The sequence below is a fragment of the Notechis scutatus genome, chromosome Z (genome assembly GCF_049901735.1).
Source record: "Notechis scutatus isolate UNSWTSFEM ecotype Mainland chromosome Z, rNotScu1.2, whole genome shotgun sequence".
NCBI lineage: Eukaryota > Metazoa > Chordata > Lepidosauria > Squamata > Elapidae > Notechis > Notechis scutatus.
Genome location: NC_142025.1, coordinates 48591100 through 48607599, shown reverse-complemented (window position 1 = coordinate 48607599; position 16500 = coordinate 48591100). Strand labels below are relative to the sequence as shown.

Below are 16500 nucleotides of genomic sequence, written 5' to 3'. Positions count from 1 at the left end.
TTCATTGAACCAACAACTTCTACATACTTGTGCTGTATTAGCATACTCCAAACCCTCGCAAACTGATTGGTCCAGACGGACAGCGACCTGATTGGTCGAAGCCCCGGCCGTGATTGGAGCGCTAAGAATCTACCACGATTGGCTGTGCCGATCGCGGGAGATTCAAAGCGCTGCCATTGGCCGCCGAGCCGCGAGCCAGCCCTATATGAAGGGCTGCCACAGCTTGTATTCTTCAGACTGTTCCTATTCTAAATAAAGAGCTGAACTCACTAGAATGGTCTCGCGTCTCCTTCGAACCGATCCACCTCAGATCTAACACTGGCGACGAAGGTGGGATCGTGAGACAAAAAGACCACCCAGCACGTGGCAAGGCGGCACACAGCAGCAAGCAGCATGGCCGGCATCAACTCACCACCCGCACCCTTCAATCCCGCTACCGAGGACTGGGAATCCTATACCGATAGGTTCCAGATGTTCCTCGAGAGTAGCAATCTTAAAGATGCCAACGGCCACAAGAAACGGGCCGTATTCCTCACACACTGCGGGCCAGCGGTGTTTAAAATGGCCAAAGCCTTGGCCAAGCTGGAGGACGTCAAGACCATGGAGTGGGGCGACCTCGAGCCCCTGCTACGAAGCCACTACGCCCCCGTCGTGCCCATCCTCATCCGGCAGCACGATTTCTACAGGTGGGACCAGCGCGAGGGCAAGGGGCTTGGCGACTTCATAGCGGCACTACGAGATCTGGGTGGCCTGTGCGAGTTCGCTGACCTGGACGAGGCCCTGCAAGACCGCATCGTCCTGGGACTCTGAGACCCCATTCTCCAGAGCCGCATCATGGCAAAGGGCGACATCTCCCTCGCCGATGCGCTCACAGAGGTAGCCGCGGCTGAAGCAGCCAAAAAATCAGTGGCTCGGATGCGGCAATCGAGCATCGCGCCACGAGCAGCGACCGGCGAGACGACATCGAACCCCGAAAGGCGACCCGAGATCGACCACCGGGACACAACCACGCACCACGGCGACATTGACTCCTTCTCAGAAACCGAGGACGAGGGGGAGGAAATCCACCGCCTGCAAGCAGCACGAGGGCGACGGGAACCCCGAGGTCGTAAGTCGAAGTTCCAATGCGCCGGCTGTGGAGGCGATCACCCCGCTCGGACTGCCGGTTCCTCGATGCCGTTTGCCGACAGTGCGAGAAGCGGGGCACATCGCCAAGGTGTGCAGAAATAAAAAACACTACAGCCCGCGGCGATGAGACGGCAGCCCACGGAGGCAAGAGAACACCCCCACCAGATACCGAGACCGCCAGACGGAGAGCAGCTGGAGCCAAGAGGGTCGGAACAGGCGGCTCAACGAGGCAAGACAAAGGGAGGAAACACACCAGACCGTTGGCGGCGGCCATTCCTCCACAAGCGACGCCAGAAAGGTATACGTGACGGTGGGGATAGAAGACCAGCCATGCGACATGGAGGTGGACTCCGGGTCCTTCCTCTCCATGGTCTCATGGCACACCATCAAGCGCCTGGTTCCCTCCATCCGCCGCAAGGAATTAGAAGACCAAACACTAACCCTCAAAGACTACCAGGGAAACCGCATCCCTGTAGTTGGCAGAGGCCATTTTAAAGTCACCTTCAAGAACCACACCGAAGTGCTACCCCTGACCATCGTCGACCGGGATCGGCCGAGCCTGTTGGGATTACAGTGGTTCGCACCCCTAGGCATTGAAGTAACCGGAATCCACCGCACCACAGAGTCGGACTGGGAAGCGGCGCTCGTGGAGGACTTCCGGGAAGTTTTCGATGACAGCCTAGGCAAGTACCGGGGATCCCCTATCTCTTTTAATATAGACCTGAGCATCGCACCAATCCGCCTCAAGCCCAGACGAGTGCCATTTGCACTCAAGCCCAAGATCGATGAGCAGCTAGATAAGCTCATCGCGCAAGGGGTACTGGAGCCAATCGATCATGCCAGGTGGGAGACCCCCATAGTCACCCCCATCAAGCCAGATGGGTCCGTGAGAATTTGTGGGGACTATAAGGCCACCCTAAACCACGCGCTCCAGCAAAGCGCATACCCGTCCCATACCCCTTCTGCACTCGCTGGGGGAGGCCGGATCTTTGCAAAACTCGACCTGGCACAAGCCTACCAGCAACTGCCGGTCGACGCCGCAACTGCCGAAGCCCAGACCATCGTAACGCACCGGGGCTTTCCGCTGCAACCGCTCCAGTTCGGAGTCAGCGTGGCACCCGGGTCTTCCAAAGCCTCATGGAAAGACTCCTCCAGGGCATAGAGGGGTGGTGCCCTACTTTGACGACGTCTTGGTGGCCGCGAAAAACGAAAAGCAACTAGAAACCCGGTTGAGGGAGGTACTGAAGAAATTCAGAGACTCGGGACTCAAAGTCAAGAAAGGGAAGTGCCAGCTACGGGCTGAGAGGGTTGAGTTCCTAGGGTACCTCCTAGACAAACAAGGGATCCACCCCACAGAAAAGAAACTGAGAGCCATAAGGGAAGCACCATGACCCAAAAACAAAACGGAACTTTCTTGGGACTGTTAAACTTTTACAATGTCTTCCTACCTCAAAAGGCGACCGTGGCGGAACCGTTGCATAGGCTGTTAGATAAAACAGCCACCTGGACCTGGGGAGCACGGGAGGAGAGTGCTTTCAACAACACAAAGAATCTGCTAACATCTGACGCGGTACTAATCCAGTACAGCGAGACCCTGCCATTAACGGTAACGTGCGACGCATCGCCTTTTGGGATCGGCGCCATCCTCAGCCACCAGCTACCAGACGGGAGGGAAGCACCCATCGCCTTCTCATCAAGGACATTTTCAAAGCCGGAGTGGAACTACAGCCAGCTCGACAAAGAGGCCCTAGCAGTCGTCGCAGGCGTCAAGAAATTCCATGAATACCTTTACGGTAGGACTTTCACAATCATCACGGACCACAAGCCGCTGCTAGGGATCCTGGCAGGAAATAAGGCCACACCGAACATTCTATCACCAAGAATGACAAGGTGGTCTGAATTCCTGTCAGCATACAATTACCAGCTGGTTCACCGACCCGGAAAGGACATCGCCCACGCAGACGCCCTGAGCCGCTCACCCCTGCCCGACCTAGAAGACGACCCGGCACCCAAGACAAAGGTACTTCAAATAGAGACAATACCCAACCCACTAGTGACCGCGCCAGACATTGCCAGAGAAATAAACAAAGACAAGCGGCTGGCGCGAGTCCTAAGCTGGGTTGGGAAAGGATGGCCGGAAGGGGACAGGGACGAACTATTCAGACCCTTCAGAAACAGACAAACTGAACTCTTTACCGAGAAGGGCTGTATACTTTGGGGGGACAGAGTGGTAATTCCGGAAACATTGCAAGCAAGGGTATTGGGGATGCTGCATGAGGGGCACCCAGGGATGGTTAAGATGAAAAGCCTGGCCAGAAGCTATGCATGGTGGCCAGGCGTGGACAAACAGATCGAAGCCTGGGTAGCCAAATGCAAACAATGCCAAGAATCCAGACCCAGCCCTCCCGCCGCCCCAATACATGAGTGGGAAACACCAAGAGGACCATGGTCTCGGATTCACATAGATTTCGCGGGACCAACCAAGGGGCACATGTACCTCATCACAGTAGATGCTTACTCCAACTGGCTGGAGGTAAGCACCATGAAATCAACCACAACAGAGGCGGTAATAAGGAAACTGGGCAAACTCTTTGCCACACACGGCCTGCCAGATATAATAGTGTTGGACAACGGGCCCCAGTTCACCGTGCTAGCGTTTGAACAATTTCTGGCAGGCCAGGGCATACGCCATGCATTAACCGCGCTGGCAAATCCGGCGGCGAACGGACGGGCGGAACGCATGGTCCAATACACAAAAAAAGCCATACAGAAAATAGAAACAACCAACATACAAGATAAAATCAATAAAATGCTCCTCATCCAACATATTACACCTAGCGCAACCACAAATAGAAGCCCGGCAGAACTAATGATGGGCAGAAAACTACGATCAACACTAGATAGAATGCACCCCACATACACCCCTGACAAACCCCCGGGTTCCTCCAGCAAGCACAGAAAATTCAACATAGGTGATGCCGTATACGCAAAAAACCTGTCAGGGGAACCACTCTGGGTACCAGCAACGATCACCCAAATAATCGGCCCCGTATCATACCGACTAGAAACAAGCAATGGGAAAAACTGGAAACGGCACATTAACCAACTGAGGTCCAGAATAGTCAACAACCATACACCCGAGCAAGAAACTAGAAGGGGGGGAAACGGCAAGCGTTAAAGAAAGAGGGACCCCCTAGCGCAAGCTGAACAACCCCACCCAGAACAAATAACCCGCAAATAAACCGGTCCTACTCACCAGTAAACGAGAACCAACAGAACAGGCAACCCCGGAATCGTCACCGAGAAGGAGCAGCCAGGCCAGTTCAACCAGCCCGGAAAAATCCGGCGGGAACAACAGAGACGGCAGCTCAACCAGCCCGGGTAGACCGGGAGGGAGCTACCAAGAAAAGCCCAGCCCGACCTTCCAGGCGGTTCCATCCCTGGGAACCGGAGCGACAGAGAAGGCCTCCGAACTGGTTGACAACCAAACAAGAACTGAGCCGCGCAGGTCAACTAGACAGGTACGAAGCCCGCCTACCTGCGCGACTCACGTCACGACGCACCGACAGACGAAACCAAGAGGGGAGAGGTGTGCTGTATTAGCATACTCCAAACCCTCGCAAACTGATTGGTCCAGACGGACAGCGACCTGATTGGTCGAAGCCCCGGCCGTGATTGGAGCGCTAAGAATCTACCGCGATTGGCTGTGCCGATCGCGGGAGATTCAAAGCGCTGCCATTGGCCGCCGAGCCGCGAGCCAGCCCTATATGAAGGGCTGCCGCGGCTTGTATTCTTCAGACTGTTCCTATTCTAAATAAAGAGCTGAACTCACTAGAATGGTCTCGCGTCTCCTTCGAACCGATCCACCTCAGATCTAACAATACTGCTATTGACATTATATTGCATTACAATGAGTTATTCATTTACTCTGCTGGATATTTGATGCTACAGTCCAGTCCAACTACCTTACATTCACGAGTGTAGCCATTCACTCCAGTAATGCAGCCTCCTCCACAGTAACATGGATTTCTGGAACACTCACCAATTTTTTCTGAACAGTTGATACCAATCCAACCGGGATCACACTCACAGTTATAGCCAAAGGCTGTATCCTGTAAATATTAACCCAAACAAAAAATAAATGCAGTGCTGTAAACATGAATCATTTCTCAGCAGGACCCATTTTCATACAGTAATTCTATCCATGTTGAGCTATCATGAACTAAATTCAGTCTATACTTGGGTTTTTTTTTAAACATGCTCCGTCATGAATCTTCAGACATCTTAGGAACCAGCCAATCTTGCATATAACCCTAATTAATACGATATTTTGCATATTTTGACGGGATTATGTTTGAACATTTGGTGGCAGTGGGAGGAAGGCTAGCAAAACATTAAAGTCTGGACCTTTGTTTGCTTCTTATTCTGTGTATATGTTTGTGTTTGTGTATCGTGAGTTATTTAATCATAGTTTGTGTTTAAATCCAGAATCCTGGCTTTTTCCTGACTTATGGCCAGCTCGGTATGCTCTTTCATTTCTTTAGGTTTGTTGGCAGACACCAAGCCTTAATAACTTTGCTTGTCTAAACAACTCAGTTTGGCTTACTTTTGGCTTAATGCAATATCTTAATCTAGACAACATATTTGGGAAGTTACTAATAAAAATATTATAGAATAGAAAAGTTAATATAATAATACATTGTAATATATCATTAGCATAATAATAATATAGTATAATTCATTCAACAAAAGTACATTGATGAGTAACATTTTGAATATCTATTGATAAGATAGATGTGGTCTGAGAAAGTACAAGTCTATATAATCAAAGTTTAACAACAGCACTGAAGATTTAATACTTTATGTTCATAAATTCACTTTTAAAAACACGTACAAGACATTGTCCATTTACACAAGGATTGTGTGTTTGGCATATGGTGCTCAGGGCAAAACATCCATTTGAACCATAACCATTTCCAGTGTATCCATCTGGGCAAACACAATTAGGTACAGTGCCTATAAATAAAAAAGGAGGATGTCAAATTCATCTGAATTTGCTTTGGGCACTGTTATTTTAATAACATCACAATTTTTCATTATCTGAGAGTATCTAAATGTTAACAGTAGCATCTATGTCAAAAAATGAAGAGACCAGAGCTGTGAACCGAGAAGAAAGTAATAGGAAATGCCAAAGGGCAAGATGTCTGACCAGCCAGCCAGAGTGAGTAGCCACATTAGCTAACATGAAACATTATGAAAACAATAGCAATAGGATTTAGACTTATATACCACTTTATAGTATATAAAGCACCCTCTAAGCCAGGGGTGGGCAAACTACGGCCCGCGGGCCACATCCGGCCTGTTGGTCTGTCCAATCCGGCCCGCCCCTGAAAAAAAATAGCTGGCCGTGGCATATTGCCCTGTGCCGCGTGGCCCCCAAAGCTGCAAAACAGTGCGGAGCGCTCTCAGGGTAGGAAAGAAAAGAACTTTGCAAAGGCCTTGGCTGGGAGTTCGAAATCACCTTCGAGTGCGACCTCTCCGAAGGTGAGTCCCCGCCGATCCCCCCTTTTTTTCCGGGGCTTCCAGGCTTAAACTTTGCAAAGGCAAAGTTTGCAGGCTGGAGCGTCTTCCTGCCGAGGAGCGGGAAGGGTTCCGCCCGGCGGGCGGGCGGGCTGCTTAAACTTTGCTCGGGCGGCATTTTAAAAGCCTGCTCCCAGCACCCGAGCAACTTCCCAGCAACTTTAGGCTTCCTTTTTCCTCATGGGCGCTCGTGCCTGACCCCAAGCCGCGTGGCGGAGGGGAAACCCGGAGCGCCGCCGGGTTGCCTCCTCCAAGCAGCCCACCTGCCCGCCGGGTGGAACCCTTCCCGCTCCTCGGCGGGAAGACGCCCGCCTGAAAACTTTGCCTGTGCAAAGTTTAAGCCTGGAAGCCCGGAAACCCGAGCAACTTCCCAGTAACTTGCGGCTTCCTTTTTCCCCGCAGGCGCTCGCGCCTGGCCCCGAGCCGCACAGCAGAGGGGAAGCCCGGCGGGCAGGCGGGCTGCTTGGAGGAGGCAACCGGCAGTGCTCCGGCAGCAGCAACAGGCAGTTCCGCCCGGCTCCACTCAGGTGTCCGGCTGGGGCTGTCAGGAGTTGCTACCGCCGGCGCAGCTCGCGCGGCTCCAGTCCCGCTTTGCCTTGGGAAGGGAAAGGCAAAACCAGGAGCCGCTGAGCCTGAGCCTCGGTGCCGCTGCTGCCGTTGCAAAGCACCGCCGCGGCTCTTCCTTTTTGCCTTTCCCTTCCCGAGGCAACGCGGGACTGGAGCCGCCGGCGGTAGCAACTCCTGACTCAGGGGGCCTCCGAGGGGAGGAAGGAGGAGAAGAGGGGAAGGGGGGCAATTCCCAAAAAATCTTATGCTGACCCGGCCCGTCTGTCAAATTTTAAAAGTCAATGCGGCCCCCGAGCCAAAAAGTTTGTCCACCCCTGCTCTAAGCAATTTACAGCACCCTCTAAGCAATTTACAGAGACAGCATATTGCCCACATCAATCTGAGTAAACAATTTTTCCAACTCTGGAAGGATGGAAGTCAATTTTCAGTCAGTCAGGATTGAACTCCTGACTTGGACAGAATTAGCTGCAATACTACATTATAACCATTGTGCCACCACGGCTCCTGTAATAACATTATTACTGTATTTTTTATTAAAAAGATGAATTGAGGCGTTACTGAAATTTGGAAGTCCCTCCCAAAGAAATTTGAATTGTATTCCATAAACTTTGAATGGATATTAGGAGACACCAGCATGTTGCTCCTCTTCATATAGTACAATGTTTGGGGCTAGCTCTCAGTACAAAGCTTCTTTGTTGTATAAATCAGATGAAGAGTGTAAAGTTTTATTGGAATCTCTCTATATATTTTGGAAGACTATATTGAATATATTGACCAATATAGAAGACCTCTTCCTTCTATATTGAAGTTAAAAGATTATAAAATGGATGCCCCCAACCTCCGATCAGAATGGAGAAGTTCCATTAAGGCAGAGTTTCTCAACTTTGACAACTTTATGTGTGAACTTCAATGTTTTAAAATTAAAAGAATTAAAAGTCCACACATTTTAAAGTTGACAAGATTGAGAAACCCCTCGTATCTTTTTGGCTGAATGGAGATTTCAGGATTCTAGTTCAATTTCATAATCTTCCCTTTTCATTGAGCACTCCTCCAAGATCAGCCCTGAAGATTGGCTCTCATTTCATTTGTTTCAGGGCCCACCTGAAGGATACACTTGTGCCAATTATGTGGTCTGTCCTGTGCACTCTAAGTAAGGTTTGTCAGATGAACCAGTTCAGTGCTCTGGAAGTTAAGATTTAACTGCCAGCTTTGGAATACAGAATGAAAATTGGGTACCATCTTGTCTTGAAGATCATTTTTCCTCAACCTCTATCATCTTTAGGATATGTGGGAAATTTGGGGAATTGGAGGTCTACACATCTTCAAATTCCTAAAACTGAGAAACACTATTTTATATAAAGAAAGGGAAACGTTTGCTGGCTAGATATAGCCTTCCTACAAACCTAGTGTTGTTGTTTTCAATATTACCTGATATGTTGTTACATACAGCAAGTGGATGGCAGCCCCCATTGTCGACTGAGCATATGTTAATCAATGTGCATACTTTCCCATCACCTTCATAGCCTGGTTTAAACAAAACAGTAAACAGTAAACACATGCAGTGATAGCATGTGATGGTGAAGTAAAAATAAATACTTCCCTTAGACAACAGTGTTGAGGGAACTCTTTGCCAAATGCAAACTGTTTCACAAATTTCTACATTCTAGGAAGAGGCTCAGATTGCCCTGACATCATTACAATCCATTTAAATTAATTTGCAGCAGTATATAAATGAGGAGGAAATGTGGTCAACAGAATCAAATTTATGACTCTAACTGTATTAAATACTGCACTTCATAGATTCAAGACATCCTTGTGTCTCTGCCAAAATACCAGTTACTATACTAACACAAGATGCATTACAAAGGAACAGTATGGTAATATCCATGAGGAACATGGCTTGATGAACTGTTCCATAAACAGACATGCAAACAATTTGGTAACCTTCAACTAAATACAGTAATATGTGCCCCTTCTGCTGTTATGGAAGGAAATTCTTCAAAAAGGAATGTAATTTGCACCATTAATTTATTCAGTTTTTGAACAATAATTTTTGATGTGAAAAGAGAAAAGTAACAGACATCATGTTAACCTATTAATTTAAATTATATTTTGTCTTAGTATCTTAGAGTTGGAAGGGGCCATTAAATTTAGAGTACAAGCCTTTCATAGTGCAGAAATTAAAATTAAAATACTGTTATAAATATATTTAATTAAATACTGTTCCTTTTTAATTCATCTTGTGTTAGTATAGTAACTGATATTCAATCATTCCCAAATAAGGAAATTCCATTCTTGGTGTTGTGAACACTTCCAGAGCCATTTGTTTGAACTTACAATTAGATATAATTTTTTAAAAGTCAGTCAAGATCTACTTTCTTTTAACCTGTAAAATCCATTATTTTCTGCCTTGGATGATACAAATTATTAAATGATGCAAGATTAAATGAAGCTTTGGATTTCTTCTCTGTCACTTCCTCCAAAGTATTTGAAGAGCCCTACCCCACCTTCAGCTTTCTCTTCTCAAAGCTAAGCATTCTTCATTCTCTTTTTATAAGATGTATGAAATCTATGATTATTTTCCCCTGGACATTTGCCCTTTCTCTGAACTGAGTCTGTATTATTCTTACACTATTGTGATTGTTAAGTATAGAAATCAGAGAGATTTCTGGCCAATATCTGTTGAACAAGATGTCCTCAACAACCTTTTTTATTTTCTTCAATGGTTGACCTGTTCTCCAGATGGGTCTTTTCCTAAGAAAAAACTTCCCTTGTTTCATATAGTACTATTGATTGACATTCTTCTTCTAGCTAAAATGATTGAGTGAGTGTTCAATTGGAGATGTATAGAAGAACAAGCTAGTGAGCCCTGATAATCAATCATTCTCTCTGTTATTGAAATCCACAAATGCCTGGTAATTCCAACTTCTGATACTGACCATGCTAACATCTTGAAAAAAGTTACTTTATTTTATGAGTTAATCTTTCTGTTCAAGGCTTTTGCTACATGTACGAACTGGAAGAATAGCTTATATAATACAACTAGTTCAAAACGTATTGCACCTTTCAATTTATTAGATATAATTTTTGCATTTAACAATTCACTACATGGATATCAAGGATGAAAACTATTCTTGTTGGTGAGAGGATACAATCTATTCAGATGATCAATCAAGCCAAATGGAATAGGATATAACACCATGTTGTATTTCATTCAGAAATGAAAAAAATATTGTTCCTCTAATAATCAGTATGGAAACACAGTGGACTGTTTTTTAAATCATATAAATACAGTTATGTGTTGGGTGATTATATATATGGAACACAAAAAAAGGGAATTAAAAAGAATACATTTGTTCCAGATTTGTAAAGGAAGGATGGAAAGATATATAAACACACATACATACAAACACACACACAATAATATAAGGTGAACCTAATTAATATAGACTTGTTTAACAGGTGGACAATGACTACAATAAAAATATTCCAATGTGTAAAGACAACAATTGGGGAAGATTAACAACTTTCATTACCTGTTTCAAATTCATTAATATCTTGGTAGCTATACTCCATGCCGCTCCCAACTATCAAATAACTTTTTTTAAAAATGCTAGGTTAGTCTTATGTTTGAATATGACCAAACGAGACTTATTTTTCTCCAGACTAGACCACTCCAATTCTCATTCAAAGAGCTGCTATTTTTAAAGGAATACCCAAACAAAGCAATATAAAGTTTGAAAACAGCATCTCAGAAAGAAGGTGATTGCACCATGAAACTCCTTGTAATGCCAATGCTAAACCACATGAGAAACAAATAAGAGGACATTTATGAAATATTGCTTACCTGCTGGACATGGATCGCAAAAATAAAAGCCTCGCATGTTGATACACCGTACAGGAGGATTCACTGAACAAGGTGGGTTTGGAAGGCTGCATTCATCAATGTCAGCATTGCAAGCAAGGCTCCCTGGAGGCGACATCCAGCCATCATCACAGATGCAAGTATAACTAGGCTGCCAGGTTAAAATAAGGTAAACATGAAAATAACTGTAAATGTTCCTAAAAGAGTTACTTCTATTAGCACTAATACTATTACCAAGCATTCTTCTGGAATCTGACATGTCAAAATTCTTGATGCAATTTCAGTTTATCTTATTTACCCAGGTTTTCTGTTCCTTCCTCTAACAATTAAAGCTTAGTGCATACTTGCACTGAAAGATATTGATATTAGAAAAAGAAAACCCATATTTTTCTCTGAAATGAACATCATGAAATGAACTAAATAGAGGTAGAACAACAAATACACCTTAAACTTGCAGAAAGAAACACACCAATCTGACATTAGCTGATTTATTTTTGGCAAATTATGTAATTATAATCTGAAAAAGCAGGTAAAATAAAAATTGCTCATTCAGACTTGCAGCTATCAAATGGGTTCCTGATTTAAACATAAGTACAATCATGAAGACAAAGTTAGATTCTACTACATATCAAATAGTATAGTGATATCTTTGAAATCACGTCTGTTGCAAAACAGCAAGTATAGTTATTACAATGACAAGTAAAATATTTGAGTAAGAGCTCAAAGCATTTTGGAGACTCACCTTTTAAACAAAGTATGAATGCTGTACATTTTGTAGCAATTAAAAACATGGGAAAAATTGAATTAATTAAAAAATATGCATATAAAATATTGCTAAAGTATGGTGAGAACTGGAGAATACGCAGGAGGATAGAAGCTTATAGAAGTCAATTTCTGAAAGCAAAATTTCCTGTCCCTTCTTTCCTCCAGCAGTCTGCATAACCTTCTCCAAATGCTACTAAGAAAATCTGGGGAATTTTGGAATAAGTGGAGTGGAGATCCTCCACAATCAGGCAGAGATACTTTCTACTAATGGAGACCTTCTTCACTGAAGATTTCTTCTTCCACTACAGCTTTTTCTTAGGTTGATGAAGGATACTGACACAGTATTCTAAGAAAATGCTGTGCTACATGTTTAACCAAATAAATATAAATCAAATTTTATTATTCCCAGGCTAGCTAAGGCTGATTTTGATTAAGTTCCACAGATAATGGAATCTTCAGTAGAACAGAAAGGACAATGGAATGAAATGAGACTTACATCCAGGAAATTGGATGTACAGCAACTGCATTGCTGTATATCTCAAAGTTTTGGAAAAAGTTATTTGGGCAATTGAGTATAACTCCACACATATCTAAATAAAGTATTCCTGGCAGGTTTACCCTTGATACAAGGCTTCTCTTGCTTACCTGATTGTGCTGTTCTCTGTTTCCATCCACACAAACCCCATGCCCACAAAGAAGAGAAGATCCTCCTTGACAATCATCAAATTCTGATGTGCAGTACTGTCCGTATGTTTCTGGTGTACAGATGCAACTTTTGAAAGAACAACAATGAATTCATATAAATATTCCTTCCTTTCAGTGTAAGATTTTGGTTCAGGCAGATTCATCATTTTTAATTGTGTTTACAGTACAGGTAGTCCTCACTTACCAACCACAGTTGGGGCCAGTAACTCTATCACTAAATGATGCAATTTTATAGTGAAACATCACATGATCACTCCTGACTTAACTACGCCAGTTGATCAGTTTTTGACTCTGGCCATTAAACAAATCATCACATAATTAAACATGATGCCTTGGTATTTTTTCTATTCTTCATTTTTACACCTTGAAATAAAACATTATATTCTTAGAGAAAATTCCTATTTGATAGAAACAAAAATGTTTTCCCAGCTAGAATGTGGTCTCTTTCATATGACTGAAAAAACATATAGTAGAATGGTTTTTATCACTTTTAAATAATCAAAAAACAGTTACTTTCAGTTTTCATGTTTCCAAATATTGTAATATAGCTTTAGCTTAAAAACAACATGTTTTTAAAAACATGTTTTATTTTTTAAAAAAATCAGAGGAATAAACGCAGAAGAATGAATTTAAAATGCAGGTTGATATAGTAACGGAATGGAATGGAATGGATTTATGAGGTAATGTATGTGAAATTGAATAGAAATAATTTGATCAGTCCCCTTGTATAAAACAGCCTGCATTTATCTCATTGATTTTCCAATGATGAATTGATTTATTACATTGGCTGATAATGACAAATTTACATGAATTTATAACTGTATGAATATTCATATATTTATATGAGAATAAAATATGATTGTTTAAATTTATTAATATTTGTTAAATATATTTGCCACCTATCTCACTTAAGAAGCTACTCTAAGAATATTATAGTAATTAAAAGAAATATGAAAAAAGCATAAACAGAAGTATAATAATAGAACAATAAAATAAACAATGACAAAAGAACACAACAAGAATAATACATCAATATTATCACCAGAGGATGGATAAGTGGAGAGCAAGTGGGGAAGGTGGAGTCTGCCATCAATAATATATTCATGTATAGAAATAATATATTCAAATATGTACAAATAAAAGTAAAAATATCATTACATCATCTATTCTACATGTTCTCAAGAGTCTTTTCAGGAGCCTTCATCTGTGATAAATGTTTAAGCAGAGGCTAAATATAGCCTTTTGTCTGAGATGCTATAACAACATTCTACATTTGATATTTTGCACTGAGATAAAGCTGAGCAAGACAGTTTCCAAGTCCTTTCCAATTTGTAAACCTGTAATTTTATGGTCCTGTATGTATAAAGCTCAGGGATTTATGAAGCCGACACCCACTGTACAAACTTTAGGGAAGCTATGACTCAGTGCAAGTTGTGTTGCAATAGATTTATTCTTTAATCAGTCTTTTAGGTTTTTTTCTGCATTACTTCTATTTTACTACTACTACACATGTGGTAGCATATGTTTTACTTTTGGAGCTCTCTTCATTCTGTTGCTTTGAAAAATTCCCAGTTCAAACTTTTCAATTCTTTTGGCACATAAAATAATGAAGATCAAAAGTTTCTAGGCCCAAATTATGCTTCAAATGGCAGTCCTTCAGAGAAAGTACAGAGAATAATATCCATGCTTATTCTATGTCCAACACCTAGAAATAAGTTGCATGAGATCCCTTGAATATAGGTAGTACTTGAGGTACAACAAGCCATTTAATGAATGCTCCAAATTATGTACAACAGAGCCCCAAAAGCTACATAGGATCCAATTTAAAAGTTATGACAGCTGCAGTCGTTCTCTGGTTATTTACCCTTACAAGCCAGCACAGGGTTGCTGCAGCACCCCCTGCCTCTTTCTCCCCTACTGGAACCCTGCAACACATGGACTTCCTCCCCACACATCCATCATGCCCCTTACTTACTGTTTGAAGTGTTTTGGACCTCATATTGTAGAAGGACAGCAGGCTACATGGCCCCAGGATGCACAAGGGTGATTGATCCTAACATGCTTCATTTTGCTGCCTTAGAAAGGTCTGCACGGTGCTGCAGAAGCTTCTGAATGCTGCAGAAAGTTTCTGCAGCATTGTGCAGACCATGATAGGCCAACAGAATGGGCTGCATGGCAATGACCCAAATTCGGCTGCCATTTTTGTGAAACAAAATGGCAACTGTTTTTGGAATTGTGCCATGTGGCCGCCACAAAGAAGGAAGTTATTTCAGTGACCTGGAAAGCCTCAGAGTTCTTCAGAAGGTAAGTAAGGAGAAAGGTGTTTGGCCTGGTGGAGAGTGAATCAGGGCTAAGGCTTGGGAGAACCCAGTGAGAGTGGGAAAAGACCTGTTGGAATCCAAGGTGTGAGAAGTGGAACAAGGGGCATATCGGAAGTGGAGAGACCATAGTGGGCCAGGGCCTGTATTAGGCCACTAATGGTCTCCCCCATCCAGGAGGAACCCCATGCTCTGCTTAGTGACCCACATTTTCAACATTTCATTGGAAAGAGTAGGAATGGAGGGAGTGTTAGGTGGGATGTTTCACCTAACAACTGACATGATATGCAACCATAATGGGCAGGCTCCATGATAGTCATATCTTGAGGATTATCTGTATAGAACTCTCATAGCTACTGTTGAACCATATTTTTCTTATGAGTGATAGCTTATTTGGAGTACTGCATCATGTTTAGGGTTTTGAAAAAAGATGAAGACAAAGTTGAACAGGCTTAGAAAAAAATAACAAGGCTGGTTCTTCATACAGAAATAAGTACTAGACACAATAATAAATTAATATTATTATTAGAGGTGAGAAGACAGATTCAGCTGTCTCTTCATCAATGAGGGATAGTCTCACAGAAAAGAGTAAGAAAGGACCTTTAGCTACAAGAGGAGGCAGAGGCTGGATCTAATTTGATTAAAATTATAATTTGATTAAAATTATAAGAAGTTGGCTCTAACTGAACATTAATAAACTCATTTTTATAGTAAGAATAATTTGAATCCCTGAAGCAATTTATAAGAAATTGTGGGGAGGCTGTGAAACAAATGAAAGAGAACAGGAATAATCAAGAGATAGTGAGTAGGTCAGCTGGTATTTCATAAATAGCAACCTAACCTATAGGAAATCTGGAAAGAAGTGTTATATCATTCAAAGAATCTTTATCTTACTATGAATGAAGATGGAGAAATCCGAGAACAGCTTCCAAGATTCAATATTTACCCTAATGTAGGATTAAAGATAACTTAATGAAGTCTTGCTTCCTTGATCTTGCACAGCTGCTTGCTGTTTGACACAATTATCTAAACAGAGAGAGGAACTTGCAAACTTTGGCCAACTTTCATGCTATTCTTCACCCATTCAAAAGCCTCTGTAAAAGGTCAGTTTAGGCCTCTAATAATTGATTTAGCGCTCTTCCTGGGTTGAGGAGAGGGGTGGTGGTGGAAATAAGGGATAGAAGAAAAAGAATTACAGGAAGAAAAATAATTTTGAGGAAAAAAGTGGGGCTTCACCCATTTGTGGCTTTTAACAATTTATTGGTTGCTCCAACTTCTCCCAGTGTGACACTCCCTCTCCCTCTCTCTCCCTCCCTCCCTCCCCTCCTCCTGTGTGTGAGAGAGAGAGAGGGAGAGAGAAAGAGAGAGAGAGAAACAGAATACAGAGCAAATAGATTATCCCATCAGTTCATCAGTATCATCATCTTTTATTGCTATATAGTAGAGCAATAAAATATGTTGATGTTGATCAACTGATAGGATAATTTACTTGCTCTGTATTTTCTCTCTCTCTCTCTCTCACACTCACACACACACACACACACACACACTCACATGCCTTTATTATTCATA

At 43.1% G+C, this 16500-nt stretch overlaps 1 protein-coding gene across 2 annotated transcripts in view; it reads right to left on the bottom strand.

Annotated features, from left to right (window-relative positions):
- The window catches only part of CUBN (cubilin), a 90914-nt gene that overhangs the window by 54398 nt on the left and 20016 nt on the right, over positions 1-16500 (bottom strand). For both annotated transcript variants that reach the window (XM_087945301.1, XM_087945300.1), the window contains 5 exons: positions 12551-12677; positions 11123-11291; positions 8704-8799; positions 6023-6144; positions 5171-5240 (listed from right to left, as the gene is read on the bottom strand). In XM_087945301.1, the coding sequence (XP_087801427.1) occupies positions 5171-5240; positions 6023-6144; positions 8704-8799; positions 11123-11291; positions 12551-12677 (584 nt within the window). The remainder of the gene's footprint in view (positions 1-5170; positions 5241-6022; positions 6145-8703; positions 8800-11122; positions 11292-12550; positions 12678-16500) is intronic.